Here is a 15,030-nt window from a genome sequence, read left to right as displayed (position 1 = left end):
AGTAAAATAATTGCATTGTTAAATTTAATGGAAACTGTATTTTAAAAGTTGAAGTATGACGGATTTCAATGACTGGAGGTTACAGGTACATATTACTGCGGGAATGGCACCCCTAAATCACCGAAGTGCATCAGGATAGCATTTGTGTTTCAGATGCAACTTCTTCCGTTCTCCAGCGGCATGTAGGGCAATCTGGCATCAGCGTGTCACTGAATCCTTACGTAGGCTATCTGCACTAAAACGCATATTTCAAGAGAACGAAATAATTCCGATTCGTTCTTTTTTGTTCACATTGTATGGTTCTTTCAAGAGCGAACTATATCATGCCTTCATGACAGAAGATGCCATCTCTTTCGCCACCTATTGGCGTAATTATGTACAGACGTTTGAAAGACGAAATATGGCAAGTTTTTTTTTTTTTTTTTTTCCCCCCTGTCGTGTCGGCAGTTAAGCAAGCAGGATGTTAGTCTGGGTGCCTTATTGTGCCAACACTTTTATTTTAACAAGTGGAGCTTCGGATTTAAGCTCTTCTTGTTACTTGAGGTATACTCTTTATTAATCAGTTATATGTCAATGCGCCACAAAGCCGGAGCTGACAGGGGGGGTTAGTGGGAAAAAAAATTCGAGAGAGAAAGTGAGAAAGGAGAGAAAGGGGTGAGAGACAGTAAAATAAATAAATGCATAATAAAAATAAAATAAGGAGGGGGGTCAGAGAGAGAGAGAGAGACAGGGAAAGAGAAATAATACATAACAAACAATAGAACAAAAAAAGGAAAGAGTGATGAGGACAGCTTCTGCATCTTGCTGCTTTACACCGTATCATCACACCAGCTGCTGTATCTGAAAGATAAGATCCAGGGACACACACAAACAGTATACACACAAAGAAACCAGTGGTACCGCCACGACATGGGACCGTGCCTGTGCCAGTATCCGCTCCTGGAACCAAACACGTCAATACCAACGAAAGAAAATAAATATATACAGCAGGCACAAGCAGACCACCAGGAACACCATCCAAACATTGTCGTACCCGCATCCGCATCCGAGAGGAGGGAGTGGAAGCCACACACCAACCCCCACACACACTCTCACACACACACACACACACACACCCAGACAAGGGGAAAGAGGGATAAAATAGGGGAAGAGAGCCCCAGGCGCTCGTGTGTGTGCGTGTGCGTGCATGTCTATGTGTGTGTGCGTTCTAAGTGTATGTGTGTGCGTGTGCATATGTACGTGCATGTGTGTGTGTACGCATATGTGTATGTGTGTATGTTTGTGTGTTGTGAGTGTATGTATGAGTGTGCAGGTTAACATGGAATGATTCCCAGTGTGTGTGCGAGGCCACAACAACGCCGCCCCGGGGCCCCCAGACGGCCGGGAGAGCCCCGACGGGTCACGGACCCAGCCGCCCCACAGTGGCCAGGTACCCGGGCCCCCGCCACCGGAAGGCTGCGCGCCCACCCAAGGAAGGCAGGGAAGGAGGCACCGGGCGCCCCCCACCGGCAAGCACGAGGCAGGAACCCCACGGCCACAGGCGGTAGCGCGCCGGCCCCCCCCGGGGGCCGGCCACGCAGGCACGGATAGAACCCGGAGCCCGGAGCACCCGCACACCCCGTGAGGGCCCCGCCAGCCCCGGGGAGACCCGCCCCCCCCCAAGAACCCCCACCCGGGGGACCAGGGGGACGCCCCGAGAGCCACCAAGCACACCCGCCCCTGGCTACCCCGACCCCCCCTCCCCCACCCAGATCCCAACCCTCCCTCCCCAGCCCCCGCACCCTCCCGAAATATGGCAAGTTAATTAAATAGCCTATAACCAGGGAGATTCAATCCTATATGCGACATAGGCGGTCGCCTAGGGCGCCAAATTACGAGGGGGCACCGACTTGCCAGGCAATTTCACTTTGCCTTGGATGGGGGGCGCTGGTGATACTTGCCTAGGCTGCCACATCAGTTAGGACCGGTACTGAGCAGGATATATAATACATATAAAATGCGCATAAAACGCTACAGTATTTTAAGCATATATAAAATATAACTGATGTAATCAAAGTTACACTGTTATAAATAAAAATATTTTAGTATCATCTTATTAAACATAAAAAGAAAGTATGAACAAAAATCAATGAGCCATTATTTTAGTGCAGTGTTCCTCGGTTCACATTTTTGCTCCCTCCCAGCTCCAGCACTCACGTGTGAGGTATTCCGTGTTCTTGATTGGTTGGTTTAGGTGTGCTGGTCGCTGGGAGGGAGCACAAATGCAGACTGTTTGAGTGTCCCCAAGGACTGGATTGGAATCACTGTTTTAGTTGAATGTGCTGGAAAGAATTTATTCACTGATACTATTTTAATTTCCATCTCTGCTCTGACCCACCCGTTGCTCCCAAACCTGGGAATAACTTACAGAATCCCTTACAGATAAACATTCAGGGCATATAAAAACATTATTAATGCCAACTTCATGCACATCCTGTCAAATTTGCGTTGTTTATGTTAAACAGTTATTAATTAGACAGCAGATGCTTGCTTCTGGCAGTAAGGCTTTTCTCTGACTGTTGGCCGATTATCAAAACTGCAATGTCAAACAGGGGAGTGTGTTCAGGTTTTTGCACATGGAAGCAGTCAAATCCATAACTTAGGCCTACTGTTCATATGTTTAGCTATAATAAAAAGCAGGTCTTTGCAGAGACATTCTGAGGGGGAGATTTTTGATGAGGGGGACCCCTGGTGGCTCAAAATTTGGCAAACCAAAAAAATCTGAGCAGATTGCAGTTCGCTAAATCGGTGATTGTCAGCGATTGAAAAGAGGCACTCTGGACCTCAAATGGAGGCACTTTCAATCCTCCATCACCCCCCCCCCCCCCCATACACACATACACACATACACACACAAGTCTCTGATAGAAAATTTCATCATCTGTATACAGTGGTGGAGGAAGTACTGAAGCTTAGTACTTAAGTAAAAGTACAAGTATCCCGCAAAATATGTACTCAAGTAAAAGTAGAAGTGCTACATCAACAATATTACTTAAGTGAAAGTACTAAGTACTTACTTTTAAATTTACTTTAAAGTATTTTTTTAAGTAAAAGTACTCACACAATGGTTTGTCTCAACGTCTGGGATGTGCCATTTTGTAAAAGAATAGTAGATATACTGACTTACGCCTCTACCGATGTCATTGCTCGTAATAATTACAAGCAACTATGCAGTATATGTGTATTGGAAAGTTTGGTGTGCTTATTGTGCGTGCACTCTGCAATACTGTGTGTACCCTAACTTAGAATTATGTGGATGACAAGTTATCTACTAGGTATCACCCACTAATATAACATTAAGATAAACCAATCAGGACATGATATATCTTTAAATCATTTATGTACTTGCAAAACTGTTCAACACATCTGTTAAGTAAGATTGTTGATGTAGCACTTCTACTTTTACTTGAGTACATATTTTGCGGGATACTTGTACTTTTACTTAAGTACTAAGCTTCAGTACTTCCTCCACCACTGTTGGAAAGTTTGGTGTGCTTATTGTGCGTGCACTTTGCAATACTGTGTGTACCCTAACTTAGAATTATGTGGATGACAAGTTATCTACTAGGTATCACCCACTAATATACCATTAAGATAAACCAATCAGGACATGATATATCTTTAAATCATTTATGTACTTGCAAAACTGTTCAACACATCTGTTAAGAGCAGTAAAAGGGAAACACAACAGTAACCAAACACTAGTGGTGGGGTGGCGCCATGTTGAATGTCTCCTCTTCTTGAAATCAAGCCAGTCTACCAGCTCGTGCTGCCAATTGACGCGCGTTCTGCCATCATTGGAGCTAATAAAGCCACCTGATTGGTAGGAAATGGCAAACAACGCCAGAACGCAATAGGCTATTTTTTCATGCAAGATTTTGAGGAAATTGTGTTCATAAAATGTAACAACTAACGGCATAAATTGTAGAAATGTAGTGGAGTAGAAAGTACAGATAATTGCCGCAAAATGTAATGGAGTAAAATAAAAAGTATGCATTATTATTTTTACTTAAGTAAAGTCCATCCATCCATCCATCATCTACCGCTTGTCCGAGGCTCGGGTCGCGGGGGCAGCAGCTTCAGGAGAGGCACCCAGACCTCCCTCTCCCCAGCTACCTCCAGTAAAGTACAGATACGTAAAAATGTACTTAAGTACAGTAACAATAAGTACAAATACTTTGTTACATTCCACCACTGTCTGTATATAATGGGTTTATTTTAACTCACTATGCTTACCAAGCAGTGTCTTTGACATTGTTCCTCTCCCCGACGTTGCATAGATCTGTGACGGCACTGCAGAGGGCGCCAATACTTCTAGTAGCGCGAGCCAGCCATTTTCACCAGGTCTGCATCCATCCATCCATCCTTCCATCCATCCTCTAGAGCTGGTTGACCAGGAGAGGGGTATCCTACAATAAGGCACCTTCGTTCTGCAATTATCAGTGATTATATAGTTTCCCATTTTGGTTGATGTTTAATCTGCTTTGAGCAGCGAACAGCTAGGATGTCAGTCGCAACACTCTGCCAGGTTGGTGTTACTCCGCTATTTGTCTGTGATGTTGAATTGACAGTTTATCCCTCATCTGCTGTGAGGGGGGATTGTCCTCTAGCGGTGACGTGCTTTAAGCCTCTGTGGTCAATTTACATGTAGTTATTAATAACAATGTTGCATTCTGTTGTGTCGGCTGGCGGGCGAGCGGGGAAGCAGGCGAGTCAAGCCGGTAAGACGAGCAAACGGGGTTTATTTCGGCAACACAGGACTGACGGCGACTAAACATTACAACACGACAATGACTGATCTGGGGGGATAACGATTGAGACACGGACTAAATACACAAGACTAGGCAAAGGGAACAAAAAACAGGTGATAACAATCAGGAATTGACACGAGGTAACGAGGGGGCGTGGCACACACGAGGATCGTACGGAGCTGCGCGTGACACATTCTGTCCTATGTTTTGCAGGAATTAACACAATGTTTGGTTTTTTTTGGTTGCATAAAACATCTAATTTTTAATCTGCAGAGAAGATCCCTGGTGGCTGGAGGCAAATGGAATGGACTGGACTACTTAAAATTTTTGAACTTCTTAAAATGATTCTGGTTTCTTAAAAGTGGTTTGTGCTTCTTGTTTAAAGGATGTTATATGAGTCACTGCCATAAATGTCGTCTAGTAAAACACAATGTAGTTTACACATTTATTCTGAACTGCTCACATTCCTAGAAGCACAGGTAATGCAATAATCAATGAAGGCCTTTTAGCTAAAAGTCTTAGACAGAGACACACCATTCGAGGATAAAACAAGACAGGCCACCTAGTCCTCTGCTGTCCAGGCCTGCCCTGTTGTATCTCCACATTTATAGAATATCTCAGTAAGACTGTAGCTCACAACAAAACTTCATAGTTTATTATTTCTCGACCTTTCCTTATGTGTAGATCTTCTCTCCAACAGTGAGGTTTAATTATGTCATTTTGCTTCACACTTTCCAAAGTCATTATGCCAGTCAAACAGAGAATGGATGAAATGCACAAATCAACCTTTATTATTCTGATCTTATGATTCCATTAACATTTTTCAGATACATGTAGGTGAAGGAGTTCCGCCTCCCGGTTTGCTCCCCAGAAGTCTGGTCTCATGGGATGAACGGTGCTACAACTGCTCCTGCCACCCCCCCAATAGCCACCAAACCAGTCTTCACAGCCACAGAGAGCCCAGCTGCACCTGTGTATATAGAGATATTGTGTAGCATCTGGCAGCACATCTCTCACTGCCTCACTGTCAATGTCACTGTCATCTCTCACTGCCTCACTGTCAATGTCACTGTCATCTCTCACTGCCTCACTGTCAATGTCACTGTCATCTCTCACTGCCTCACTGTCAATGTCACTATCATCTCTCACTGCCTCACTGTCAATGTCACTGTCATCTCTCACTGCCTCACTGTCAATGTCACTGTCATCTCTCACTGCCTCACTGTCAATGTCACTGTCATCTCTCACTGCCTCACTGTCAATGTCACTGTCATCTCTCACTACCTCACTGTCAATGTCACTATCATCTCTCACTGCCTCACTGTCAATGTCACTGTCATCTCTCACTACCTCACTGTCAATGTCACTGTCATCTCTCACTGCCTCACTGTCAATGTCACTGTCATCTCTCACTACCTCACTGACAATGTCATCTCTCACGGCCTCACTGTCAATGTCACTGTCATCTCTCACTACCTCACTGACAATGTCATCTCTCACTGCCTCACCGTCAATGTCACTGTTATCTCTCACTACCTCACTGTCACTGTGCATAATCTCTCACTACCTCACTGTCTATTATCTCTCTTTACCTCCCTATCAATGTCTATTAGGTGTAGGGGAAAAATCAATTCAGTTACAAATAGTGATTCTTCTTTGAGGTGGCAATGTTTATATCACCACGATAGTTAAAAATCAATTCTTAAACTTCAGTTTCAACATAGGCTACTGTAATTACATTGCCCACATTTGTTACATGGTCCGATTTTGTTAAAGGAATGATGTATGTAACTCTAGCAGGGTGCTCTCATGAATAAGTGTGTGTAAAGACTTCTCTAGCACCCTCTCAATTTAAGTTAAGTTGAAGTAAATGGATCCCTAGACATAAGTATGGCTACCTGCTTAGGTTCACAGGTCACTGCAATTTTGGTACAGCAGGTAAACTAATTTGTTTTAATTTTTTTTATTATTAAAATTGCAGCCACTGTAAAGAAACATTTATGAACCAAATATAAGGCATCACGTGTGTGAAAAACGAATGCTAAGAGATGCTTTTCTGCACATTGCAAAACTACAATTATGTATCTGCATTTTTGAGGGTGTGGGGGAATGACTGATTCACACAGAAGTCCTTACCGATGCTCTGCAGGATAGCCACAGTGCTGCCGGCGGCAATGCCACCACCATTGGCCACTGCAGCAGATGACATCATCCACGCAGCAATCGAACCAGCAGCCACACCTGCACCAGTAAAGCCAATTGCCCCCAACACTACAGGGGTAGCAGCCACACCAGCAACTGTGAGAAAGAAAGTGTCTTCATTCCTCTACAAAGACTTAAGTTTTATTAAATCATATTAAAATGTATTTCCAGAAAAGTTTGACTAAAGCGCTGTATAGAGTCAATCTAAACAAAGACATTCATACTAATCAAAGGGAAAAGATGGGTTTTCAAACTGGAATTAAAAGTGATCAAAGTAGATTATCGATGCAAAATAATGAGGGGAATCCAGGTGTGGCCTTTGTCAGTGTGTGAAATGGACTTGGACATGGTGACACAATAATTAGTCTCTTTAGATTAGTACACAGCGTCATTCATCTTCGGAAAGATAACACTCCTCTTGGATTTACGTCTGCAGTGACATTCATTTCAAATGAAGCAGCCTCTGCTATACTGACCTGCTCCCAAGACACCTAAAGCAATAGCCGCTAAACGAAAAATAGAAACATAAGTTAGCAGATTGTGATATAATACTGTGACAAGTCTATGACATCACCACCATATATATGTATGAGTGTGCATTTGTGTGTGTGTGTGTGTGTATATATATATATATATATATATATATATATATATATATATATATATAAGAGACCACTGTTGTCACACCCTGCTCCGTACGATCCCTATGTGTGCCACGCCCCCCTCATTACCTCGTGTTCAACCCTGATTGTGCTCGCCTGTGTCTTATTAAGTCTAGCTTGTCTTGTGTATTTAGTCCTCGTCTGAGTCAGTAGTCCCCAGTTCCGTCATTGTATTGTCATGTGTATTGTCCGTCGATGTCCGTGTCTTGTGCATTAAACCCAGCTTTACCTGAAGTCCTGGCTTGCTCGCCTGCTTCCCTACTCGCTCACCCGCGAACCGTGACAACTGTATATATTTTTAAACAAATCTACATTTTTAAATAATGGTTTAATTGTGGTTCTGCTGGCAGAAGGATGCTTTAAGGTTTAACATTTCTAAAACAGCAGTACACAAGAATAAGGTGAAGCAGGAGACACTGGGAATGACCAGAAACCAGACAGGTAAAAGGCAAAAGCCGCATCCTAATGCCAGAGATGACCGTTACCTTACCCGACAGTTTCCCACACCCATAAATTGAGAAATGAGTGAAACAAAAAATTGTGTGTCTATATATATATATATATATATATATATATATATATATATATACACACACATTTAACATAATATATATTATTATTTTTTTCATTTTACATTTTTGCCAATTTAATAATTGTTAAAAAAAAACAGATTTGATGTTACTGTGTTCCAACGATAACAATAAAAAAAAAAAACCGTAGATAATCCAAACTTACCCATAGTTGCTTGCTGGTGCGCGGTTTTGCAATAAAATATATGGAACAGGTACAGAAAATACACCGATGCTTTGTGTGGGTAACCTCAGGCAAGCTTTGTGGATGCCTGGATGCTCTGGTTTTTATATATGCAAGTACGGTTTCGATTCGCTGAAAACGAAACTAACCCTAATAAGGGGCGGGTCATTCCTTTGGGACCGTGGTACTGTATATAGCTGACGTGGTGGATATATTTAACTTTGCAATCGTGTTATTGTCGACACCGACCCATTTTTAAGTTTAAAATGCATAAAAACACCACATAGATTTGTGTTCTGCATCAAGGTTTTTGGACTTTGTCAGGAATCTCTATTTAAACAAAATAAATTAAAATAAAGTCAAGGCAAGATAAGACCAATTCAGTTTATTTATATAATTCTCTTGAGGTTTATTTTATAATAAACCTCAAGAGAAAGGTCCAGAAAGCCACACCAAAAATATTAAAACCAATCTTTTCATTGATAAGGAAACCTAACAAGGTAACCAAGAGGTAAGAAACAAATTGGATGATAAATAATTGTTTTAAAGGGTATTTTGTTGCTGATTTAAGACACAGCTCAGCACCGACCTGTTTAACATAAGATATAGCAACAGAAAGCTAACATAGGACAATGGTTAAACATACTTTTATTTGTCAAGAGGGCGGGATGTGTTTTTAAATCAATATCCTTTATGGTCACCGTACACAGCATGTATAACAACATATCATATGCAATTACCTCAGAGATGCTTTGTAAGAAAATTTTAAACAGTTGGCCAAGTATGTCACAGTTTTATTATCTTGTAAATAATCTGTATGTTTTGCAAATTACCCCAACACTTTTCATGTAGCTAATGTTAGATTTATAATGGAATAATATAGATTTGCCGTATGTTTTATCGCATGACCATAAGAGCCTGAAAGCATGAGTGTTACGCCATAGGAGTGAGTGTTGGACCGAGGTAAAGTTAGTTTAATATTCAACATAACCTAGCAGTGGTTAACAATTAACTGGGTTAGAACTGGGGCCCATTTCAGAAAGCAGGATTTCTTGCTTAGTTGGCTAATTTGTGGGATTTAAGGTATTCTGGGCTAAATGTAAGTGAACGGAGATAAAGGCCATTTAAACTGGGGTAAATTAAATACAACAAAGCTCACTTCTTGAAATGGCTCCCTGGTATTGCTAAATTGTTTTCCAACTTGCTGTGTTTTTTCCACTTGCTGTACTGGAACGTTGTGAGTTGTGACGTCATTCCTAGTTTCAACCTCTGAAGTTATAGAACGCAGCATTATCTTCACTAATGTCTAGTGAGCCTTATTCAATTGTTTCTGTGACTATGGCTGTGGGGAGGAACTGCATACCTGTGTTAGTCTGCAATATTTGTAGGAGGAACAGAAAACTGCCGTCCAGTGATAATAAAAATCGTCTTTTAAACTTGCTAATGCTAGTTTAACTATTTGCCGTTCCACAAATCCACACAAAAGGACACTAAAGTTATTAATATTATATAATTTTATATCATTAGAAATCATGTGAAAGGTATATTTCAAAAACAAGCCTTGCGGCACATGAAGCACATTGTTCTCTATGCTGCACAGTTGGTTTGGCATCATGAGGTCACATGGTTAGGGTACACAATAGCTTTATGTACACTCACCTAAAAGATTATTAGGAACACCATACTAATACGGTGTTTGACCCCCTTTCGCCTTCAGAACTGCCTTAATTCTACGTGGCATTGATTCAACATGGTGCTGAAAGCATTCTTTAGAAATGTTGGCCCATATTGATAGGATAGCATCTTGCAGTTGATGGAGATTTGTGGGATGCACATCCAGGGCACGAAGCTCCCGTTCCACCACATCCCAAAGATGCTCTATTGGGTTGAGATCTGGTGACTGTGGGGGCCATTTTAGTACAGTGAACTCATTGTCATGTTCAAGAAACCAATTTGAAATTATTCGAGCTTTGTGACATGGTGCATTATCCTGCTGGAAGTAGCCATCAGAGGATGGGTACATGGCGGTCATAAAGGGATGGACATGGTCAGAAACAATGCTCAGGTAGGCCGTGGCATTTAAATGATGCCCAATTGGCACTAAGGGGCCTAAAGTGTGCCAAGAAAACATCCCCCACACCATTACACCACCACCACCAGCCTGCACAGTGGTAACAAGGCATGATGGATCCATGTTCTCATTCTGTTTACGCCAAATTCTGACTCTACCATTTGAATGTCTCAACAGAAATCGAGACTCATCAGACCAGGCAACATTTTTCCAGTCTTCAACTGTCCAATTTTGGTGAGCTTGTGCAAATTATAGCCTCTTTTTCCTATTTGTAGTGGAGATGAGTGGTACCCGGTGGGGTCTTCTGCTGTTGTAGCCCATCCGCCTCAAGGTTGTGCGTGTTGTGGCTTCACAAATGCTTTGCTGCATACCTCGGTTGTAACGAGTGCTTATTTCAGTCAAAGTTGCTCTTCTATCAGCTTGAATCAGTTGGCCCATTCTCCTCTGACCTCTAGCATCAACAAGGCATTTTCGCCCACAGGCCTGCCGCATACTGGATGTTTTTCCCTTTGCACACCATTCTTTGTAAACCCTAGAAATGGTTGTGCGTGAAAATCCCAGTAACTGAGCAGATTGTGAAATACTCAGACCGGCCCGTCTGGCACCAACAACCATGCCACGCTCAAAATTGCTTAAATCACCTTTCTTTCCCATTCTGACATTCAGTTTGTAGTTCAGGAGATTGTCTTGACCAGGACCACACCCCTAAATGCATTGAAGCAACTGCCATGTGATTGGTGGATTAGATAATTACATTAATGAGAAATTGAACAGGTGTTCCTAATAATCCTTTAGGTGAGTGTACATGTATATGTCATTTTTAATCCTAAAAATGTGTTCACTCCAGCTGCCTCTTGTTTGCACCCTTGCTAGTCCTTTGTTATAAGTGCTTCCCAGTCCCGACATTCAGGTTGCTGCTCCTATAGTCAGAGTTCTTCCCAGTTTATGATCCCCTGGGATTCTGTTATTTTCTGGCTGTTCCTTTTCTGTTACTAAGACCTCTTTTGGTTGCCCTGACTTCTGCTGTTGCGTCCTTCGTTCTGTCTAACTTTCTGTTACGACCCTAGTCTAGGGTTAGGGCGTAACAGAGGAAGGGAACGGGGAATGGGGAACAAGGGAAACACAGTGTGTGGTGCACAAGGGAACACACGTGGACAAAGGGGATATTTTTATAGTTTTTATATTTTATTCACGCAAGACAGACACAGAACAAATGGTCTAGGTGCAGAAAGACTCAGGAGTGATTATCGCCAAAATAAGAAACAAAAACTCATGGTTGGGGAGCATAACAGCTTTATATACATGTATATGTCATTATTAATTATAAACAATCCTGGTGGTACATGAAGGACATAAGTCTCTGTGTTGCACAGTTGGATTGATATCATACTCTGAAACATTTGAAGTGCATGACAGGTTAGTATTTTGAATGTTTTACAGTATGGATGTTGAATATTAAGCTAACTTTACCTTGATGAGAGAAAGCAGCCCTGACTATAATCCACCCGTATTTGTGGGTGATATGTTCCAAGATCTACCTCGAATAACCAAAACCGTGGATGATAGCGAACCATCCGCAGGCCCCATATACAACATGTAGGCCTACTACTACTTGCATGTTGTATTTGATGATTCACATAGAGTAAGACATTACCAATATTAAATAGAGTAATAATAAATAACACTGTACATGTGGTGCATGCGCACACACACAAAAGATAAAAAAGGGGGAATTTTAAATTGTAAACTGTTAATTTGTTGACCTCTGACCTGTTTGGTAATTGGCTGAAATGGGGTGGTATATGAGAGTGCCCGCCAACAGAGCGGGAGAATGGGGTGCCGAGAAGAGAGCATTAGTAGAATCGTTACCTGTGTAAGCGTATTGCAAACTAATAAAGGAACCTGTTGTTCGGACCTTGGCTCTGGGAATTAATTCTCATTTAGGCAAGTACAAGACACAAGACGATTCCGCTCACCCGCTTCATTGTGTAGCGTTTCGACAGAAGAGCACATTTAGTTGTAGATTCCTCAACATAAAATACTCCACTAAACACCTCAGGAAATCATTCCTTCTGACAGCTATCAGACTGTGAATGTGCAGTACTACCTATTCTGTTTATTAATCAACTGCTAATCTGGTTATTATTTACTTTGTTATGCAATATCTTACCAGTGAAATCTGTATTTTTTCACCACAGTATTGTACACATTATTACAGTATCTTCATATTCACCCAACTTAATCCCATCTCCATATGCTGTTTCTGTACTTTTATATAGAAATTGTTGTATGTGATACTGCGTATCACCTTTTTTGTCTATTTGATCCAGACGGTCTTCTGCAGGCACAATCTGATCACTTCGCACATCCATTTCCTTTCAGACGCCTCTGCTGCAGCAAGAATGAAACTGAGGAAGTTTTCCTAAATATTGTGCAGTATCAGTTATTTTATGAAGGATGATATATTGTTCTTCTGGAGCGGGGGACGTTTTATCAGTATTAGACAGTCAGATTAGGCTTTGGAATTACAACAACAAGAGAATAATAGTTATTATTATTATTATCCATCCATCCATTATCGTGACTGCTTATTCACGAGGGCCACGAGCCTATCCTGGGCACAACAGGCGCAGGCGGGATATTATTATTATTATTATTATTATTATTATTATTCTGTCCTCAAAACTACATATTTAATCTTGATCAATTTCATTCTGTCAAGGTTCTCTCATTAATTTTTCAGGTCAGTTTGTACTAGGAGCAGTGGCTTGTTCCAGTAATTTTAGAGAAAAAAGAAAGTTAGACGATTAATTATCTAGCTGTCAAGGAGGCACCTGTGAATATTGGTAAAGTTTGTATATTTGTCATGAGACTCTATTGCCCTCTACTGTGCAGTGTAATGATACAACAGTATAGTAAACAATGCCACCAGGCACATGTAAGGGCTGATTTTAACCGTCCATTTGTGTGTGTGTGTGTGTGTGTGTGTGTGTGTGTGTATATATATATATATATATATTCCAAGCAACAGTAGGGCAGAGTACAACTTGAACAGGGCGCCAGTTCAAAAAACATCCCTCCGTCCATCCATCCATCCATCCATCCATCCATCCATCCATCTATCTTCTAACCTCATATCCTGCTTAAGGTCATGGGGGGTGGAGTTGAGTACAAGGCTGGGGTGCACCCTAAACAAGATTCCAGTTAAAAAATACAAATTAAAACAGCATCTTTACAGTACATTGTCTGTGATGGCAATATATCTTGTCCTGACAATCTGGAGGTCGTCTGCAGCTCATGCCACACAGTCTGTACATCTCTGACAGGGAGAAGCTTCAGAGGACAGTGGCATGTTAAACTCGCTTCATTCATCAACCCTCTCATACATGAGCACATTGTTATGGATGGTTGAAATTTTCACTTTGAATATTTTCCTTGAATTATTTACGATTTCAGCACTTAAGTTCTGGCCCTTCATGGCGAAAATGCACAATTTTACATAAAATAATTTGAATGAGCATACAAAACTACCAGATGAATTACTTTCTGAGGATTATATGGAAAAGGAAAAAATTTATTCAAATATTTGGACATCCACAAAAAAAAAATGTTAATAACAAACTTAAAAATCTAACAAAGGAAAATTAAAAAAAACTAGATTACTCTGTCAATCACATACAGTACCAGTCAAAAGTTTGGACAAAGGAGAGTGATGATGTTGCATCACATGACCTAGTCACCTGACCTAAATGCAGTAGAAATAGCTCTGCAGAAGTTTGACCAGAAAGTGAAGGAAATTTGAACCAGCAACCATCTGATTCTCAACCCACCAAGCTGCCCCACCAAACAAACTACATTTTTTTGTTTGCTGAATACTTTTTGGTCAGTGCATAATTCCAAATATGTTACTTTTTAGTTTTGATGTCTGTATACTTATTATTTATTGTAGGGGTGTCCAAACTTTTGACTGGTACTGTATACCAACACCTATCCACATAAATGCACCCCCAGACCCTATGATCCTTCCCCATTCAGCCAGGACAGAAAACGGCATAACACTACAATGACCGGACTGCGGAAACAAACGGAAACACGGACTAAATACAATGGACTAATTGACAACGATCAGGAACAGCTGGTAAACACGGGGAATCCACATGGGGTTAACGAGGGGGCGTGGCACACGAGAGGAGCGGACGATCGGGGCATGACAGCAGGGAGCAGGGATAATGGACATCCTGGGGGTCCCCAAGGACTGGGTTGGGAAACAGTTCTCCAAGGCATCTACGGGTTCTGTGGAACTGCAATTGCCTTAGATCAAGAAAGCATTCGGAGAAATAGACCCCAGAGGAGAGTAATTTTACCTTTTAGGTGTTTTTCATTGTGTACCTGAGCAGTGGGAACAATGGAAAAGGGAAACAAAAGGGCTTGCTAAGCAGTGCAGACACATTTCGCTCAAGTGAAGCAGTTAAACAGCAGAATTTGTGCACCGGATGGAATTTTGGTAACAGTCACAATAAATGTGAGTTTGGAAAATGACATTTTGTGATGG

At 41.6% G+C, this 15,030-nt stretch overlaps 1 protein-coding gene across 1 annotated transcript; it reads right to left on the bottom strand.

Annotated features, from left to right (window-relative positions):
- Positions 1–5,558: 5,558 nt before the first annotated feature.
- LOC111857912 (uncharacterized) lies at positions 5,559–8,546 on the bottom strand. The gene is made up of 4 exons (XM_023839161.2): positions 8,390–8,546; positions 7,469–7,498; positions 6,927–7,088; positions 5,559–5,760 (listed from the first exon to the last, which is right to left on the bottom strand). Exons 1-4 carry the CDS (start codon positions 8,391–8,393, stop codon positions 5,672–5,674), a joined length of 285 nt encoding a protein of 94 aa, XP_023694929.2. The 5' UTR covers positions 8,394–8,546; the 3' UTR covers positions 5,559–5,671.
- Between the last annotated feature and the right edge of the window lie 6,484 nt (positions 8,547–15,030).

Source organism: Paramormyrops kingsleyae, chromosome 14, assembly GCF_048594095.1.
Source record: "Paramormyrops kingsleyae isolate MSU_618 chromosome 14, PKINGS_0.4, whole genome shotgun sequence".
NCBI classification, from domain to species: Eukaryota; Metazoa; Chordata; class Actinopteri; order Osteoglossiformes; family Mormyridae; genus Paramormyrops; species Paramormyrops kingsleyae.
This window is presented reverse-complemented; position numbering and strand designations above follow the sequence as displayed.